The sequence below is a fragment of the Merops nubicus genome, unplaced genomic scaffold, assembly GCF_000691845.1.
Source record: "Merops nubicus isolate BGI_N331 unplaced genomic scaffold, ASM69184v1 scaffold2917, whole genome shotgun sequence".
Classification (NCBI taxonomy): Eukaryota; Metazoa; Chordata; class Aves; order Coraciiformes; family Meropidae; genus Merops; species Merops nubicus.
Window position 1 is genome coordinate 21,575 of NW_008619388.1, and position 20,417 is coordinate 41,991.

A 20,417-nucleotide genomic window follows, 5' to 3' on the forward strand; every position below is an offset into this window, starting at 1 on the left:
CTTGAACTTTCTATTAACTTTTGATGTTGCCAAGCTTACAGTGAAATAGTCGGGTAGCCCACGCTATGTTTCCAGGAGTAATGGCCAATTGGTATTCCACTGCAGTTTCAGTCTGATGTGGTATTTACTATCTGGCTCAATTCTCAGTTCTGACATGAGGGCCATGAAGTATCTGCACACTCCCATTACAAAAGTAGTTCAAAGGGTAAAAGCACAGGTAAAGTTTCAACAGAAGCTGGAAAATAAAGCAAGCAGAGAAGTTGCCTACAGCCTATTGTCACAGCAGTATTGCAGAGAGGGAATGTTTCAGCTCAGAAGAGTGCGTTTGGTGATTTGATCAAGAAAAATACTCATATTGCCTTAAGATATGCTGTCACACAGCTGCCCCAAGACTAGTGGTCTCAACCCTCACTGCCTCCAGGCCCTTACTGCATTGGAGTCATCATGGTGCTCAACTCCTCCTGTACACAGCAGTCTCCAAGAGCTAAACTAGAAATTTAATGATGCAAAATCATGAATAAGCTTATTACTTGCTTAACTTGCTGATCTGGCTCAGTGTGAGGTCAGACTAATGCCAGTGCTGGTGCAAAGCAGAAGGGGCAGGAAAAGGACAGGCTGCTGTTAGGCTTGCCTAGCTGAAAAAATACCTGAAAAACTCAGAGTAGCAAAGTTTTTTCTTTCCTTCTTTTCCAAAGAAATGTACCAGCAACATGGTATTAACACCACAGCTTTCCAGTTCTGCTCCCTATAAAACAAAAAAAAATGCATGATTAATTATTATGCATTGTGTGATTATTGACTACAATTTACAACCACCTTCGGTGTATTTTACTATTAGAATGTAGAAGGTTGCTAGTTAAATCTTTAAAAACCTTTATCATTAGGTGAATGAAGGCTTTAAATAAAGTCAACATCTTTGTAAAAGTTGTTTTTGGAAAAAAAGTTTTTAGTCAGATATTTCTAACTGGTTACAGCTGTTTAAAAACACTTATGATAGTGTAAGAAAGTAGAAAAATACATTGACAGTGCTCTATTATAATACCATCTTACAAGGCTTCTTGCAAATTTTCAATGTTAGTGACTTTTCTAGGTATTTTTTAAATCAGATGAAGAGACTTCTGGAAAAAAAAATGCACATTATTTCAACACAACAGCATCTTTAACAAGCCTAAAACCACACATAAGGCTGGATTTCTGTTCTATTCTTCTTTCAGCACTAGCATACTGGTATTTCTTTGAACGCAACAAAACACTAAGCAACATGAAGAGAGAGGGTTTTTTGTAAGTCCACAGGGATTTCAACAAACTATTCTTATGACATCTAAATAGCCTCTGTGTCTTTTATCTGGTTGAAGAGGTAAGATGAAAGACAAGAGTCTATTCATAAGATTTAATACTAATGGTTATTTAGCTTTCAGCATCATCAATAACAAGTCCCATTAGTCCACTGCATGTTTCATGCTTATTGCATATGTGACACAGTTATTTTATAGTTAGAGGTAACATTCCTCATTTCTACTGCAAGTTACAATTCACTAAATGCCAGTGGTACAAGTTCTGTATGAGTGAACCTAAAAAAACCCCAACTTTTCAAGCCATATGCAAACTGTACTTATTGTACTTTTATCATTTAACTGCAGGCAAAGAATATTTAAATACCCACAAGATCCATCCTTTTAAAGTTTAAACACTTCAGATTATTGGGAAGACTGATGCATAAACATTGGTATATGCTTCTTTGAAAGTCAAAAGTCAAACATTCATGTATGCTTATTTGAAATTCAAACCCAAACTACTTATGTCAGAATGCAGTTTTCTAAGAAGAAACAGAGAAGAATCCACATATTTCTCACTGCAGTGAGATTCTAACCTGCTTTCTGTGTATTTTTTTCCTTACAGGTTTAAAGGAGATTTGAGAAATGAAAGAAAGAAATTTGCTGATGTAATTTTAAAAACTGAACTCATGATTATGTAATTTAATGCTTCCAATTAAATTACTCCATATTAAAACCAGTGTTGCATTGAAAACAAACTGAAAAATGAGGTTCGAAATAACTTTTTACAAAAAAGTCCGTGACAAAATAAGATTTTTTCTTCTATGCATGTTTCTCTAGTAATAAGCTAGAAGAAGACATACAAACAGTACCTATCTCATCTTATCTAAGATGACAAAACCTATCCCTGGATTTATAACAAATATGCACCTACTTGTTGGCTACCCTTTTTATCAGTTGAAATTCCAAAGTGGAATTGGCAGATGTCCAAACACTATGTTAGTGAGAGTTAAATGTATTTTAAAAGGACAAAATAGTACATTTCTTTAAAACAGAGTATGCAACAGGAGACCACAGAGACTACAGCTTAAGGGTAAACTTTCAAAAAAATTGCTTTTCCTAGAGTTAATGCTATTAAAGTACATGTTAGTACATAATTCCTTTTTGTCCACAGAATCATTAGGAGCTTTTTCTGCTGAACTGTATAAATTAGTACCGACATGACAAATCTTTGTTAGAAGATAATGAGAGCTCTATTAATATTTCCAACACCTCACCCTCCTGAGCTTAGGTAAAATAATAACTTACGTTTGGAATGTCTCTCTTGGCAATGAAAATGAAATGGTAACCTAAACCTGGAGCAGTAAAAAGGACCAGGCTGGTAGCTTTGAGTCACAGAGCTACTATCTAAACTGAGTGAAAGTTTGTATTCTGGTGTATCCGTTAGCTTCTGCACCGGGAGGGTGCACCATGGCACCTTTTTGGGTTCTGCACTTTCCAGAAAGCTGAGACAGAGTGGAGAAAAGATGGTGATGTTCTGAGTCTCATCTTGATACAAGCACGGCATGGGGCAGGGAGACTTATCTCAACTGGGACACAGACACGTTTCAGGGTCCATTGATTCAGACAAAGAATCCTGAAGACCAAGCTCTGCGGCCACACAAGTCTTTATGAACTAATGAACATGTGTGTACATATTACAAATATAGGCTTATTTTCCCAGAGTAATGTTAACACCTTGTACACCTTTCAAAAGCACCATGAACTGCTGAATTATGCAATTATTCCTTTTTAAGCAAGATCAGATAACACAACATTTATTTCCTTATTACATTACACAGACTGTTAACATAGGAGCCTGATGCTGCAAACACTGAGTCACGGGCACAGACGTACCTAATCCTGTAGCTCCCCACTGAGCTTTTGATGTTTAGGACTTGATACTGCAGCAAGTAGCAACAAGTGCCACTGAGAAGAAACTTATCACACAGTGAGACAGGATTTTCAGAATAATGTACCTAACTGATTTTTAAAACTCATCTGAAATGTTAATAGACTTACTGTCTCTAGATTCTTACCACCTTTCCTTGCAGAATTTGCCTGAGGCTTGACTGGAAAGCATTCATCATGATTAAAATCTTTTACATGTTCCTTTTTCTCTTACTTGCTTCCTGAGATATGTATTTGCTGTGCAATGTCGTGTTTCAATAGCAATTGAAAAAATAATGCACATTTTGGAGTGACCTTTTTTTTTCAGATAGAAGGAAAGTGAATAGGTAAAGAATAGGAACAGAAGAGAGAGTAAGGTCAAGGACAAAAATAGTTTAGTTTCTGTCTGCCAGTGATATCCAAAGTCTTTCCAAAAAAGACTAAATCTCTGCAAACTTTTCTGAGTCCACTACTCTGCAATGACCTTTGTTTTTCAGCTGCTAGGCCAGCCAATTCATCATGCCATGCTTATATCCCGGAAGGCAATCTAGACTTCAATCTAAGCAGCCTAGCCTCAAACACTGCTCAAGAGCATCAAGCTTTCTGTCATTTTAAGTCTCCAAAATGTTGGGATACACCGTACAACTCAGTTCTGGGAAGGTTTAAAAGATGTATCCATTACGAAGTTAATCCTACCAGGTGCAGACAGTCAAAAGAACTGTAAACAAGCAAGCCAGTGGGATCAGGAGATCCACATCTCCAAAAGCAGTCTTTTTTTTTTGGCAAAGCAGAGACAGCCTCAAGTGGACTCCAGAATGAAATAACATATTTTATAAAGAATCAGCTTTAATCAGGATGTAAGTCCATCTTAAAGTTTTTCATGTTTTGTAAGGCACTTTCTTACCAGGTAGGATTCAAGAATACATTTGGTCTGACACAGAAGGCCTAAAATATGCACAATTTTTTTTCTGCAGAGGGTATAACAGACAATACCTGAGAAGCCAGGCGGAGCATCATCTAAACAACAGCTGATATCCAGCATTCAACAGCATCTGTAATTCCCATTCCTGGAGGTCTCAGTTGGTTTTTAATGACAACTAAAGCCATGGAATTGCTATGCTGTACCACGAGTGCTTTCAGCAAGGAAGAAAGTGTAATTTCATGGATGTCCTCAGCTTTCAGTGCATCACCTGCAGTTCTGCATCAATTCATGAGGAAGCATAGAATAAAAACATTTTCCAGCCAAATGGGCTAAAGCTAATTTGGAAGTAGATATTGTAGGAGGTACTTTATGCCAAAAACAGGAACAGGTTGAAACTAGTCTTGTTGCCAGCAGGTTGACTGCATCAAGCAGCCTGGGAATGGCACTGTTGCACTTCAAAGCCTGAGGCTGCCTGACCCCTGTGCTGCTGGCACCTGGGGAAAGGAGCTTCTATGCACAGTTAAGGACAGCCCCACACAAGAATTCAGACCTTGCCTCCCTATCATGCCATACTTTAAAAATAGTATTTTCAACCAAAAGTACAGAATCTGTAATGAGGAGCCCCCTCAGTAAGTAGGTAGGATGTTCTTTGAAGCACACTGTTTTGATGAACATGGCCTTGGCCTCAAGGGCTGAGCACACCCAATTTCAGCATGCGTAAATCTCCTTGCTCCTGGTGCTAGAACTGACTCAGATGGACTGTGACCAGTTCCCCCACCCTGCTGTTTCAGTGTGTCTCCAGATAGTCCATGTTCAGGCTGCCATCCTAAGTTTATCACAAAATGTCAACTGAGCATGCTTATGTGCACCTTCTCCAGCTTATTCTAATTGATTTCACAAGCAAATGCACTACGTAGCCTTCAGAGATTATGACCAGATTCTTACTGTTTCGAATCAGAGACTAGAGCTGTTAGTGCAAGGCCAAATCATGTGTCTTCCCTGGCCTGCCAGGAGCCCACACTGCTATTTGGCTTCTCTATATATTTGAAAGCACTTCAGACTAGGTTAAGTAGCAGAAACTGAAGGGGTAGCTTTGCTTCACACATCTGTCTAACAGAAAGCAATGCTTCTGTGACCACAATGGGCTTCCAGATGAATTCCTTGTGGGAAAGACTTTTGCTAACCAAGCCAAATTCAATGTATTTGCAGAACAGGTATCCAGAAAGATGTCAGAAAGCATGTTTCTTTGTCAGTCTTGAGGTTATAATGTCATCAGATGACATGGAAAAAGAAAATAATTTCCTTGTCCGTGACATAAACAACAATCCATCAGGTATTTTTAATAGCCTAATATTTTGATGTTACACAGCTTGGGTCTTTATGGGTTTTACCTGCCTGGAGACCTTCCTTTAAAGCTTGCAGGAGCACTCTAGAGCTGCTTGGTTTAAAGTATCTAAAAGCTTTCCAACACAATTCAATGTTCATCTGCCAATACAAAACATACACATTTTTGTTGGAGAAGACAGGTCAAGAAAAAAATGTACACTCCATCTGAACTGAAAGGTGACAAGATTAATGGCACACTCTTTTGGGGGACAGATATTAATTTAGACTTGGACTATATTCTTGCAAAATATGATGTGCTGCACCCCTGTTATAGAGTATTACTGCACTAGAAGAGCATAGCTCTCAGTCATCATCTTCATTCCTTCAGTTTAGACAGTCTTTAGCTATTCTGGGCCCAGAAATTCTAGAATTTTCTTAGAAATTCCAGAGAGCAGATGGGCAGGTTATGATGGCCTGCAGTCTCTGTGGCTGAGAAGATGCACCATAATATTGCAGTCTCTGAAGGTCCAAGTGTAAAACCTTGTGCTGACCAGCTAAGTGGTGATAAATGTGTGAATTACTAATATCAGTCACTTCTCTTATGAACAGAAAAGAAAAAGGAAGATAAGTAGATGGGCTAAAACAACTGATACACAATAATAAAATATCCATGTGTGGGTCTAGAATTACACTGCTTATAGTCAGACTGAATTTTAGTTCAATTTTTTTTCTGTGCTAAATGTTTTTTAAAAACCCCAACAACATATAAATGAGATTATATGAAAATGTATTCATTATGGAATCCAGAAGCATACATTTAATCATCTGTAAATGAGACGATGCACAGATTATTTCCCAACATGGATTCCATTTTAAGAACAAATACAGAACAATGTTTATGGTCATTCTTTTCCTAACAACAGCTGATATTAATTTCTAAGCTTAGCCATTACATAAAGCATACTAAATTAGAGGTATCGAAACTACCTGATAGCTCATTAATCTTAATTGAAGGGCTCAACAATAAAGTCCCTGATCTAGACGATTGGGTTGTACAGTAGATATCTGCAACCATTAGCACTGTTTCCATTATCAGAACAGTAATGAACCTACTATTATTAGAGTATCCTTTTAAGGAACTCGGCACAGTAAGACAAAAGCAACTGGTGCTGTTCACTGGGCAACACCTTTTGCAAAATACAGCAAACTCTTCTACCTCATGCACTTTCCTACAACATAGAACACCATTTCCAGGCAAGTAGTTTGCCTCTCTTCCACGAAGTGTGCTCAATATGGAACAGAACAGTTCTGCTAAGAAGCCAGATGCAGCATTTCCCTTGGTCTATGGGAAGATGGGTGAGGTAAGATAGTCACTGCCTCTGCTGACTTCTGCACCATTTTCTCCAGTCTAGTTAGAAAGAACCAGGTTGCCAGTTGCGTAAGTCTGCCTGTATCTCTCCTTCACTGTGTACGTGCCTGTGCTACGAGTAAATGAGATTGTCTTCCCTGCAAAAGTCATCAAGGAACTTCCCAAAAGACTGGGCTGGTTGAGGCTGGGCAGATTTCCTGGCTTTTCTTCCAGCATCAACTATAATATTGGAAAAAGAAAATCTCTCAATTGAAATATATTTATCTGGAAAGCTAAGTTCAATGAAATCTCATTCAAGGGCCATTACCAAGTGGTGAAATTTTGAATTATAGATGTGTAAGTCTAAGTAAAAACCTCAGTAAAAGAGGCAGAGATATAAGCCTCACAGAAGCACAGCAAAACTGCTTTTTCTTTTCCTAATATAGTATCTCAATGAGTATTACCTGGTATCTCCCTACAGTAAATGAATGACTGGGAGCTCTGTCTCCACACTGTACAGGGAACACACCTGGGTATACATGCTGGTTAAAAAAAAGTTACAGACTATCATTTAAATCTTATTTTTCTAAGTCGGTAACATTTTCAATCTGGTATCAGAGACTGGAATTATTCTGAAAAACCAGCAAACTCATATGTGAACTGTGAAAGTGTTGTGGAAATAAAGAATTACCCCAAACACCAAACTTCTGTTTCAGTATTTCCGCTTTCAGGGAACACAGTCAAATTAAAAGCCACAATCAATTTTTACACTTTTTCTGCTTTGCTTGAAAGTAATACTATGACTGCAACAATTATTAAAAATAAAGGGTAAAAACATATGCACTGACTACACTACATAGTCAGATTCACTGCTTATAAGGATAATCAACTTCTTTTGTGAAAGACTGAGACAGGAAAGAAGATAAATTAAAAGTGATAATTTGGACTTCGCCAAGTAGAAATATAGAGACTAGAAGAATTTCAAGATAGCTGTACACCCCAAACCTATTTAATTTCTTCTTTTGAGCATACTGTAATTCCATTTATAATCTGCTAAGAAACTGTATTAAATAATATTTTCCGGTAACAATAACTTCAGATTTTTCTCAATGGAGAATTCTAAAGACAAAATTTGAAGAAAGACAAAAACCAAAATAGAGACATTCAAGCTCAGGTATTTAATCAGCTCCCAATCAGCTTATGTGTTTATAGCTAAATCTGTCCAACTGTATTACAGTTTCTCTGGAAATTTTATACTATAGCTGTGCATTCATGCAGAATAAAGATCCTTTTTCTTTCACTGTCATGGCAGTTAATTCTCAACTGAAATAGGTTTTGAGGAGCAGACAACCCCACTAATCCTATCTATTTTAATCTGGTGACTGATGAAAAGATTCAAGAAAGGAGATGCTTGTTAAGTCAAACAATTTTTAACTGAACTCTGGATACATACTGAGGGAGCAAAACCTTTATGCATCAGAAGACAGTTTTTGTTTAGGCCTAGGAAATATTAAAGGTGTTAGCAATACTGCCACTTCCTTTTTTATCCCAGGCAGGTGAAAAAGTAAAGAACATGAGCTGGATGAATTCTTTGCAGAAACTGCTGATACACGATAGATTTATAAAGCAGAGTCCTGTATAAATTTCTTATTGAATTCTTCCAACATGAGTAGTTGCTGCCTCATGCCTAATTACCCATTTTCAGTTTAAAGCTGAAAGCAAGTCTGTGGCGAGAAAAATACCCCTCAGCTACAGCATCCAATTGAAGCATGCAACAAAAGTAGTGCTGCTGATGCAAGCAGCACCTCATAGTGATAGATGGAGACAATCCATCTGTACTCTCTCCTCCTTTGCCCTGGTTCATCAGCTTCCTCTGAGGTGTTTTCAGTGTGCTCAGGACTTGCCCCTCTCTGTTTTCAGTTTCACTGAATCTCATCCAGGTATACAGACTACAGACTGAAGAAGAGAGGGCAGCTGTTAAAAGAGTCTACCTGGGAAGAAGGTAGGTTGCAGTGGCAGGATTCAGGGGAAAACAGCCAGAAGAGAATTTACTTGCACCTTTCACTGACGAGATGTATTTGCCATGTGTTAATCATCTGCAGTCCAGTGAAACTCCTATCCCAGCTGGAAGATCATACTCTAAGATTGTTTCTTCTGGTCTGCATCTACACCATTTCCTTCTGGAAGTGGACTTAACTGAAGTAATCCTTGCCTTTGTCACCTCAGTGACTGTAATTACATTTCAAACCAACTCAGAATAAGCTGGTATTACTGCAACAGCAGCACTTACATAAATTTAAAGTATCAGTTTCTCTTTTCTCATATGGTAATACAATTTTTTTTCTGAGGTTTTCATAAATAGAAGAGAGTTACTTTGACACAGAGGCTTACATAAACTAAATAATGGAGTGACTATACAGTAGTGAAATTGCATACATTTCATCAGGAGATTCAGAAGTGACAAACATTTTTCTTCCCAGGTTAGAAAGTACTTGACAAATCATGCACGTCCATTTAATTCAATCACTGATGCTTATATACTTATCTAAACACTCTGAAAAAAGAAAGTTCACAGGAAATATGGCAATATTTTTGTAAAGAAAAATTTATTTCTATTTCATACCTGAAATCCTGTTTCACCTCCATCTGTTTTCAAATCATCTTCCTTCCCAATGATTTTCTGTAGCTGTTGTTAGAACAAGTAGAAAACACAGGAAAATTACAAATTTTGTCTTAAAGGAGTCTCCTTATTCAGAAACTTGTATTAACTGCACATTTTCTTAATTATAAAGTCATTACATTTCTGCAAGGTTCTTTAGTCATGACAAAATGTGTGCATACATAAGGATATTTTGCCTTTCAGACACACATTTTCCTAGAAACGTATTATTTACTGTGGTTTATATAGCCAAGTAGACCATATGAATCTATCTCTTGCAACCCAGAATTTACTCTCTTATAAGAGAAGACTTTCTTGCACTAGAAACTTAACATTCACTCCACAAGATTTTGAAACTCGGGCGTATAACATCCAAGGGTCATTTGGGAAATATAAATTATCCTGTGATTTTCATCCCATCCTCCTAGACAGCTTTACATAGTTCTGCTGCAGACATGATCTCCTAGACAAGAAAAACTTACCTATTCAAATGAGGTACAATACAACTAACAACAAAGAATAATTTAATTAAACAAACAAGTGTATTTTCAGGACTGGCATTAAGCAGAATGTGCTTTTAGTTTCCCCGTCCAACCCACAAATAAATGAATATTGCATGTGTTAGCTAAGATTTTGAGAAGTACAGAAATCACTTATATTTGAAAACATAACTTCTAATTCTCAAGTAGAGCTTAACACTCCACAAGAAGTTAGCACTGCCACAAGAATGAGTGATTTAACACAGCACAAAGCATACCTACCTTTTACAGACATGGGCATGAATCCTTGAAAGGACAGCAAAAATGAAAGAATAAGGGAGTTATTACATTTCACATATAGATATGGACATACATTGATCACTCTGGATTTGGAGACTTTAGGAAAGATCCTTTTAAAGCTCAGGGTTTGCAAAGCTGCTGGTTTGCTTCTCAAACATTTCTGATTGATTCCTCAACCTGCCCATTAAAACTGGAAAAAAAATCCATTACTACATTTGGATAGCTATTATTCTGTGGGGTTTTCAACTCTCTTCTTATTTTTTTTCCCCTTTTTTTGTCATGTTGTTCAGAGAAGCAACATGGGCTTGTGAGTAGGAAAAAGCTCACTAACTGTGTTGCCAAAGGTCTTCCCTTGGCCTTCAAATTTTGACTAGTTCACCTGTTCTGTTTTTTTTTCATAGATTCATTTTTTGAGTTCCTCAGGATAGTTACTTTCTATTATTATTTTTGAATGGCATGCCTTGATAGTATTTATCAAAATAAATACTGTAAAACATGGCAATTAAACAGTACTAGTTCTTCCAAGTTTCTCCAAATTATTTTTATTTTTGATCACTTACAAAACAATTGACTAGCACAGTAAAATAATTATTGATTTCTTCAGAGCAAAACAGCAATACAGAGCTCTTGATAACACCACGACTGTTCATCCATCTTCTCACCAAAAAATTTCATTTTTTCTTACTTATAAAATTAATCTTTTGCTCATGTACAAAAAATACAACAGCAAATACTTTCCAAATGTGAGCAAATACTGTTTTTTTTCTTTTGGATTTCATTTTTAAATGACTCTTAAAAAAATCTACAGAGACTACTAAAGAGCACAGACACAAAGTATAATTTCTTTTCATAAGTATTCTGGAAGATTTAGTTTATTTTTTTTTTTTACACTGTGTGTAAATCCTTATACCACTTGAAACTATTTCCAGTAGTTAGCAGATTTTTTGCAGCACAGTGCAGCAACAACTCACTGAGGGAGACTAATTCTGCCCTTGAGAAATGGATTCAACTGCTCCATGTAACATTTATCTGTATTTAATATTTATATCTATTCATCACTGGAAGATACTAATGGCTAATTCAAAGATAAGGAGATCTGTTATAGACAAGTGACGTCTCTTTACTGAAGACATACTAAGAAATAATCTTTTTCTGAAGAGAACAAGACCTGGAAGGAAGGCTATGTTAGTCTTAAAAAGAAAAAGGTGATTTTGCATTTTCCAGTTGTTTGAGAAACATCAGTGCTTGTGGGTGCTCTGGACTACAGAGGTGTTCTGTACCAAAGCACTACAGCTCCTGACAGTGCTGTTTCATTCAGCCCTGGATGAATCTCTACAGTTTTTTTTGTGGTATCTGGTGTCCAGGACAAGTGTATAAAGACTATTTAGGAAGTTAAAATCACATAGCTCTTGCATCTGCCATCAGTTACCGTACCTCTATTCCCACTAGAGTTTTGAACTGTCATTAATTTTGCTTAGAAATCTTTCATCAGGACAGAGTTAGGGAAATTCCTCAGTTGCTGGGGATTTTAGGCTCTTTGGTAGCCTTACTCTTGATGGGAGGTCTCAGATTAATGTGCATGGGTTATTATGTGCACGCCTGGAAATCCCCCTCACCAAGTCTCATATGAATGTCTTGGAAGTGTGGAGTTCACAAAAGTATCTTACTGTCCTCACAGAAGCAGATAATATCACTCTGAGAAACAACGCTTTGCACTCTGGCAGGGGCTCATTAAAGAACAGTAACTAACATCTGTGAACGTGCCATTTCTACCATGTCTTCTTCACCCGGCAGCTGCAGGGTAAAGCAACAAATCCTTGCAGATGTCTACCTCAGACCAGAGACTGCTGTGACTCTGGGCCCTAATACTGCAATGTCTCTTGTATTGTGAATGTTTACCACTTAAACATGGATGAAGCAGAAAATGAAAACAGACTGGGTTGAATACAAAGAATTATGGAGGAGAGAGAAGAGTCTGTCTCTGGGAAGCAACAGACTTTTAACTCCTACTGGAAATGAGGAAAACGTGCACAGAAATGGAAAGGCTATGAAGGACAAGATAAGCTCTCTTGTTGAAAATGTGGAATTGCGTTCAAGATCATGAACATTCTTTTATGTTAGTGAAGAGCCCTGAACCTACTGGGAAATCCTGCATCTCACACTCCTTCTGTGTCTGATCCATATGGGTCTGGACAGCCTATATTCATCGTGTGCTGCAGGCACTAAGGACTTGGGTTGGAGAGTCTGCTTGTCACCCTGCTCCCTTTCCTGAATGATTCATGCGACACATCTTGTGCATGTGTACCCAGGAACATATGAAAGTTGAGATATACACAATTCAAAAAAAGATGCACATTTTGTAAACAAGAAGGCAAACTTCTTACCTCAATGAATTTAAAGTCTAGACCAACAGATTATGTAGGAGTATACAGATGTCTAATCAGGAGATAACAGATGGGAAGCAGGGAGAAGAAGAGGTGACAAAACCAGAGAATGAAGTAGCACTGAAATTTCTTTCCCCATCACACTGTGCTTACAGTGAACACCTTCTAATTACTGCTTCTTCGCTATGCTTTTCCACTGCCCTTTCCTTCAGATGTTTCCTGATACCACTGTCAACTATAGTGTGGAAATAACTATAGAATACTTCAGACATACTTTCCTGAGATGCCAGCTGGGATAAGACAGATGACAGATTAGCCACACAATTTACTCTTTTAGTAGATATACAGAAGCTTTCTATATGGAACTAGAGTATACAGAGATTAACGCACAGTTTTTCAGACTCTTACATTCCGAAAGTTTCATTTTTAAACCTAACCTGTAAAAATCAAGGGTTTTTTTCTTTAAAATAGTCACCACTTAAGAATGTTAAGCAAATCATCATGAGAGAAAATTCATCTTTTGACTAGGTCGCATCCTGTGGGACTTTGAATTTAATAACTCTTGTGAGTTGACACAGCAATTTATTTTTTTTTTAACCACACTACATTATTTTAACAATACAGCCCATAAAGGAAATGCAAAGCAACAATCTAACTGGAATAATTCTAATTTAATTTGATTGCCTCTATGGAAATTAAAATTATTTTTAATGATTCATATAACGTTTTTACCTCTACTTTTGATGACTTTCTTTTGTTCATACTGGCTGATTCAATTAGAATTACCTGAGATGGGTAATGGATATTAAATATATGACATACTGCACACGTCCCCAGGAGGGCTGTGCTGTATTTCTGCAAGAATCCTTACTTGCCTAACTGAGATAGTACCTATTTAAAGGAAGTACTGCTCACACAGCATTTTCGTACAGAGGCACTACAGGTTGAACATGTTCACTCGTGCTCATGGACTTACTTTCCCCGGTAACACACCGTTCTGCAGATGAACAATACAGCCATAACAGACATATTTTGGTGATCAGGGCACTACTACTCACTAGGATTCACAACTGTTCACTAGGATTGTACCACATTAAAAATAAAGGCTTTAGTTAGAATTTGATTTCCTTTTAAACAGCAGAATAATTAACATTTTAACAGACGATATGATTCAATCTTAAATGATTTTGTGTAGCAACAAAGAAGTGTGGGGTATCTGCAGGCTCAGCTAGGGCTTCTAGGAACGCTGTCTTGTGAAATGATCTGATTTCAATTATTATTTTCAAATAGTACTACTCACTCTAAAAGTATTTCTACAATATTTTAAAATGATTTTAATTACGTCTCATCAATTACAATCTTGCATAGACAAGATTGATCGTAGACAATTTACCAGAAAAGGGATATCAGTGCAAAACACGCTAACAGTTATTGTATCATTAATTCATAGATTAAGGCTATGAAAGTGCACTTAAATAATTTTCATTGATTCCAGTGATTTTCATTGTTGTAGCTAATTCAGTTTCTTATAAAATTGCCTCTCTAGTCACCTCCAAATGAATGAAGGATCCAAATTAAGTTGAGAGAGTCTCTTAAAAAATATGTTTGTTAATTGGACAAAAAGTATTTTGTTAATGGCCTCCTGTTAAATACTTAAAAGTTGGACAGGCTATATAAATAAGCCTATTCTTCTTTAAAACATCAGAACAAGATTTTCTTCATTTTTTTAACCATCTTTCTCCCCCATATTTTATACAAAATGTGGGGAAAACTGCTGTTACTCTCCAAAGTGTGAACTGGTAAAAAACCTGTGATCAGCCACCAAAATTAATGAAAACCAAGAAAGGATGGTGAATTACAAAAAATTATTTGAAATCTTTAGAAAGTAAATGACTTTTCCAGATGATTACTCAAATTAGCTCATGGGATTAAGGGACGTACACCAAATGCTACCTTCCCTGTAACAGATATTTAGATACAAGTCAAAGGTAACATTTATAAAAGTAGATACAAGTATAAGTACTTCTATAGCAATGCTCCTTTAATATAAAGTCTTTTAGCAAGTATGTGAACATAGATTGGACTGAAAAATAGGCTTGAAGATTTTAATGAATCTTCATTTAGCAAATATAAGGCATGGAACTACTTAAATGTTCTAAAATTAATATGCATATAAATATACATACCTTAAAGAATTCTTTCTTTTCAACTTGCTCATTGCCATCTGTATCCAGCATTTTAAAGGCAATACGAAATCCAGTCTGGGGTTCTGCAACAAATTGCAAAAGAACTTTACTATTGTAAACACACCCACACTCTCTTGCTGGCAAGAGATGCCAGCAGTGCCCAAGACCAGTCATGAATGTTCATCTGATCCCAATGACCACGAAAACTTTGTATGTCTCACTGTCCTGGTCCTAGATATTTTCTACAGATGCCTTCATAATCCCATGTCACTTCTTAGGTCTGCCTTGTTTATTAGAACTTGTCTAGTTCTGCTTTGTTTATTAGAACTCCTTTTCAGGTGAGAAGACTGGAAAGTGCCTTGGGAGACCAATAACAACTCTCAAACTGTGTGAAAGAGCTACTGTACTCCTCAGGTGCTTCTTGCATGCACTACTGTATGCCAGTATTTGCAGTCTTCCCTAGCCAACAGAGCAATCTTCTAGTCATGGCCAGTTCTCTCGGCTCTTGCTCCTGTGTTAGGAGGCTCCACGCCTTTTTTTAATTCCCTTGTCCTTCAACTCTAAATAATGTACTCAGATGTTACTGAGTTGTTATAAACCACTCTTTCTGGCTTTCTTGTACAAAAGCATGTTGTGTATGACTCCCATCAAGATGATTTTTTCAGGAATTTTATACAATTTTACCCTGTATTTCATTCATCAAGTGGATGTTTCTTTTCAACACAAAAATGTAATGAGTTCTGAATCTTTCAGGCGCTGTAAAAACACATAATGTTTTGAGCTCCTTCCCACAATTTCCTGATCTCACTTTGCTTACAGGAGGTGGCCTTGCTCATTAGCAAGCCCACACAGGAGCAGCATGCTGCTGAAATGTAGTTACAGTTCACTGCGGTAGCAAGCACTTATCCCAGTAGTTTCTGGAGCAGGTGAATTAATTCCACAACCCAGTCAAATCAGGCATTAATATGAAACCCATGGGCTTATAGTCTCTAGAATACATTCATGTTTCCAAGAACAATGTTGGACTCACGAGGGCAGTGAAGCTGTATCTCTAAAAATCTCTAATGCCTTCAGAGTTTTTCTTTTGGAAATATATTCTTCCAGCTCCATCTTGTAAAGTTTTAAGTCTTGCTTTTCTTTTTTTTTTTTTTTTTAGAGAATCTTTCTGCAAAGGGGACAAGTTAAAGAAATATCCCATTCCTTTTAAGTGATAACAAGACAGTTAAAGTACTATTTTTACATTTTAGAAATAACTACATCTTCAGCAGCCAACTAAAGCTCTCTGTGGAGCAACTTTGTGATGCAAGGATATTTTATAAATGCCATTGCAATCTATGTAGCAGAGCCCTTCCCCAGCAACTGGGCTGTAATAATCAAAACTGGCTTCCTTCCCATGGAAATGCCACACACTAAATTTGTGTTACTAGTACAAAAGCAAGAAGAGCCTATCCTATAACATATTTAGAGAATAAAAGTAATTGATGTATTTAATAGTAATTCATACCATCTGTGTTACAGCTTTCAGATAAGAGAGCTGTTACTGAAAATATAGGACCTAAAGCTGCTTATACTGTTCAGAGATGACATACTTATCTGATATGATGTAACCCCAAAGGTATGTGTTCGTAAAATAAGCATAGTTCAAAGACTACCTCAGATATATTTGTATTTAATTAGAATCAGGCAAAATTCCAAAATCTGAACAGAATAACTTCATCTTGGCCATGAGTGCAGGCTAGACTTAGGTGATTCCCCCTCCAACTATTCCTAAGTTGACCAAGCTGTCAACCTGTGTGACTGGCTAACTGAAACAAAGCTTTGAATAAAGGTGACCACGCTTCAGTTCCTGGGCTCCTTCACCAGGCAGGGCTTTACCAGGAGCTCCATTAACCAACTGCTGGAATTAAAATTCAATACAGCACTGGAAGAAAAAAAGAGCAATGATACAAGGCACACAGAAAAGAGAAAAGGGGATCACAGGGGGCAAGATAAAACCTTTGTCTGCTGCAAAATTACATTTTTGAGTTCGATGTTGTTACAGACAGTGCTTTTCTATGACAAGCAGCATGGTCTGGTCAGCAGTGTCCTGCAACTGAGACTCGACCCCTGGTGACTCTCCCTGTTTCCTTATTGCCCTGTTGGTGACTTAGAAGAAGGAATTTAAATATTAATGGCTGCTTTAAGAAATCTCACATTAATTCTCCCTAGCAAGAGAGCCAGGCTGTATAACCAGGGGCTGACTGACATGGGATACTTGTTAGGCAAAGACAGAGGCACTAACACTTGCTGACATTTGCTTTCAAACTGATCAGTATGATAACCCTCAGTGTAACCAAAGCAGGAACATTAGTACTGCATTTTTATCCTGCATCAAATGGTGTCTTTGTTTCTGTGGTTCAATACATTCCTATATAAATTCTGTGAAAAATAATGTTACTTGATTGTCTGGAGAAGTGGAACAGCTTGCTCTGATACTACTTCAATTTTCTAATTGTTTCAGCCAATAAATCAGCACGAATTTACTTTCTGCTGCCGTAGATTTGTAAAGAAATAGAATCTTTAGCACCTATTTCTGCAACTTTAATTAATGTGTTCTTCTGAAATTATAATCTGGCTTTTGTGGTTGTCCTTTATTTTTAAAAAAAATCCCCTTTTTGGAGTTGCAACAAATATTTTAAAATCAGCTTTCTATCTGGTGTAGGCTATTATTTCGGATTTTCAAAAAACACTTGAACACGTGGTATAACTTGGCTTCAAGTTGTCTAGCACTGGACAGTCACTACTGGTGAAACAGTATATTTGTATGCTAAACAGGTTATCTTAATGCATGGACACTATTTAATACTGTGTATCAGGCTGAAGTCTCCTAAGAGATCACCCTTCACACTGCATAGTCGGAACTATTGCAATTCTGCTGAGAAATGACCTAAGTTGCAAAAGGGCCACTGAAAACTGTGTGAGAGTCGTGTATTGATGGTCGTTATCTGTGACATACTCTCTCCACTCTCTGAGGACCAATGCCACTTGTTCGTATTGCACCGTGAGAGAGTGGGCTTCTAGAGCGAGGAAAACCTGTCAATTGAAGTCCCTGCCATGGACCTCACAGCCATCGAGGTGATGAGGCTCAAGCATCCACAGTCCATTGGGATAAGAATGACTGCTTCCTTCTTTCCTTTTCCCACCTACTGATACCATGAGATGCCTGGTTTTGCCCCTTGCTTAAGATGTTAGACTTGCGCAAGTGAGTCAAACAAGACTGCATGTGGACTATTACATGGATTGCTTCGTGACTAGTCTATAGGTCTCACTGCACAGATCTTCTCTCAAACCTCAGTATCTTCCAGCATCACCTACACTTCACCAGAACAGCACAGGGAGGTGGCAAGCATGGCACGGACCAAGTATGGGTGAGGAAACCCAGAAAATCCAAGATCACTTCCATGCACAATAAAAAATGCCTGCTGTTTGCAGATAAAGCAAGTACCAAGCAAAAATATTTTTTAAAAAAGTGTCTGATAAAGGAAGGAGGCAGTGGAGAGAGCAGAAATTCATGCAAAATACTCAGAGGAAATGAATGAAGTAAAAAGGAAGAGAGAAAAAACAAATTAATACGTGAAACAAAAAGTACTGCAGAATTCTGCTGTTTATGTCTATCATCTGTTGCATATTTGAACATATGAATAATAAGCAGCAATCTTTCAGCCACAACAGCTTTTTACACCACTGCATGACCTATAATGTTAATGTCTCATTGTCCAAAGTGACTGAAACCACTAGCCAGGAGTCAAATTATTTATCTTCCCCCACTGTCTTTCTCCCCTTTATTATGTGGCCCTGTAAGCAATGTCTCTCCTCCCTCAAAGTCTCTTGAAAGACTGCTGATCCTATGGCGCAAGGATTATCGTGATTTTTCCTGCTATGGACCGATGAGGACACTACAAAAGTCAGCTGCAATTAAAGTTATATTCATTTATATTAATTCCTTATCACTCTATATAGAATAGTTCCTTTTGTTTTACTATAACGTACAAATTTGGAAGATAAAAAAAAAAAAATCAGATAAAGTTCCTGGAAAACTGCTAGTAACAAAGTATTTATGCATATATATTTTAAATACGTAATACTTACTTGTAAGGATTGTCAGCAAAAATAGGTACTCTGCATAAGATATCAACCCTGAAAAAATAGAGTTAAAAAATTACTTGCAAAAAAAAAAAAAAAATTAAAGCAAGATCAATCTGAGGTTTTCATTGATTTGAGATCAATTTGATCTCAAAGATTAAATCTGATAAATATAAATAGAAATATATTAAAATCTATTATAAATACAGAAAGTGTAGTTTAACATCATATTAAATAGGTTATTAAAATAAGCCATTTTATTATTTAATAAAGTTTTTACTTATGTTTTTAGGGCTCTGAAAGTAAAATCTCTACCCAGAGACTAATCAATGTTCATGTCTAATGAAGAAAGCAAGGTTTATTTGGTATTAATAAAAGGCCTACACTAAATCTTTGGCTTCTCGCTGAAAACATTCAATGTTTATATAAAAGGCAAATAAATTAAATGGGCTTTGTCACATTTAGTACCTGGGAGGAGAACTACTCCAACGTTACCCTGAAGGATCAAAGTCCTCCATCCTCTGGCAGGCTCGTGAAGGCAGAGAAAAGCTTCCCTCTGATTCTCAAGGGGAACATGGCAACACGCAAAGCTGCCAAGCTGCTAGATTGTGCTGATAGTACTGCTGGGCCGTGTGCCAAGAGGAGGCTTCTTTTTTTTTTATTTTTTAAATAGGAACATGTCCTTTCTACAAGGTGAAAGTATTTTCCCCCCTTTTGAAGGAAAATTCCAGTGTTCTCCTTTGAAATACCGCCTTAAGTGAAAAGCCTGAACAAACACAAAGATGTGATAGCGTCAAAATAGAGCGTAGGAGCTAAAGATAGAGAGCCCATAACGAGGGTGGTTCAGCAACAGAATCTGAACCATCTGCCCTGCAATAACGTTTGGAGAAAAAATGTAAAGGGCTTTTTTATAAATCACTTTTCAAAATAACTGAGCTACTTTTAACTTGTGAGCTAAACACTGTATAATGCTGAAGCTGCTTAAAATAATGAAGTTCAAACATGCCTATCTGTGTGAAGATAAACTATTTTTTATAATTTATATTTAGTTAATTGATAGATAAGGAATCCACTTAAGCTTTGGTGATAAACAATTAACTTCTGATAAATTACTGTGCAGAGCCAACAGCATTTGTATTTGACCTCAGATAGTGATATAACACTTTTAAGTTTTAAGTACCAGAGTTTAGAAATATTAAATTGATGAATGCAGGAGTCTGAAAATCTGAGAACAAATCTTAGATAAAGACAGATCTAATGATGATCTTGTTGCCAGCTCACTGTGGTTCCATATCTCAGCTTTCCTCTCCATCAATCAGGCTATTCACCCTATTATCCATCATGCATCATGTGTAAATCAGCACAGTACTAGAGTCACAAAATAGACTGTGGAAATAAAAAATACTTTCATCACAAAGATTTAGTTTTGCTTACAAGTTTTAGGGTTACTGCCATTGCAAGAATGTAAATTATTATTTGTATTGCTGT

The 20,417-nt window shown here is 37.0% G+C and overlaps 1 protein-coding gene across 1 annotated transcript in view; it reads right to left on the reverse strand.

Annotated features, from left to right (window-relative positions):
* Nucleotides 1-20,417, reverse strand: part of MICU2 (mitochondrial calcium uptake 2) — a gene marked incomplete at its 5' end in the record, with an annotated part of 62,250 nt that overhangs the window by 13,792 nt on the left and 28,041 nt on the right. Inside the window, 4 exons of the mRNA XM_008943748.1 lie at nucleotides 648-745; nucleotides 9,423-9,485; nucleotides 14,808-14,890; nucleotides 18,936-18,983. Of these exons, the coding sequence (XP_008941996.1) occupies nucleotides 648-745; nucleotides 9,423-9,485; nucleotides 14,808-14,890; nucleotides 18,936-18,983 (292 nt within the window). The remainder of the gene's footprint in view (nucleotides 1-647; nucleotides 746-9,422; nucleotides 9,486-14,807; nucleotides 14,891-18,935; nucleotides 18,984-20,417) is intronic.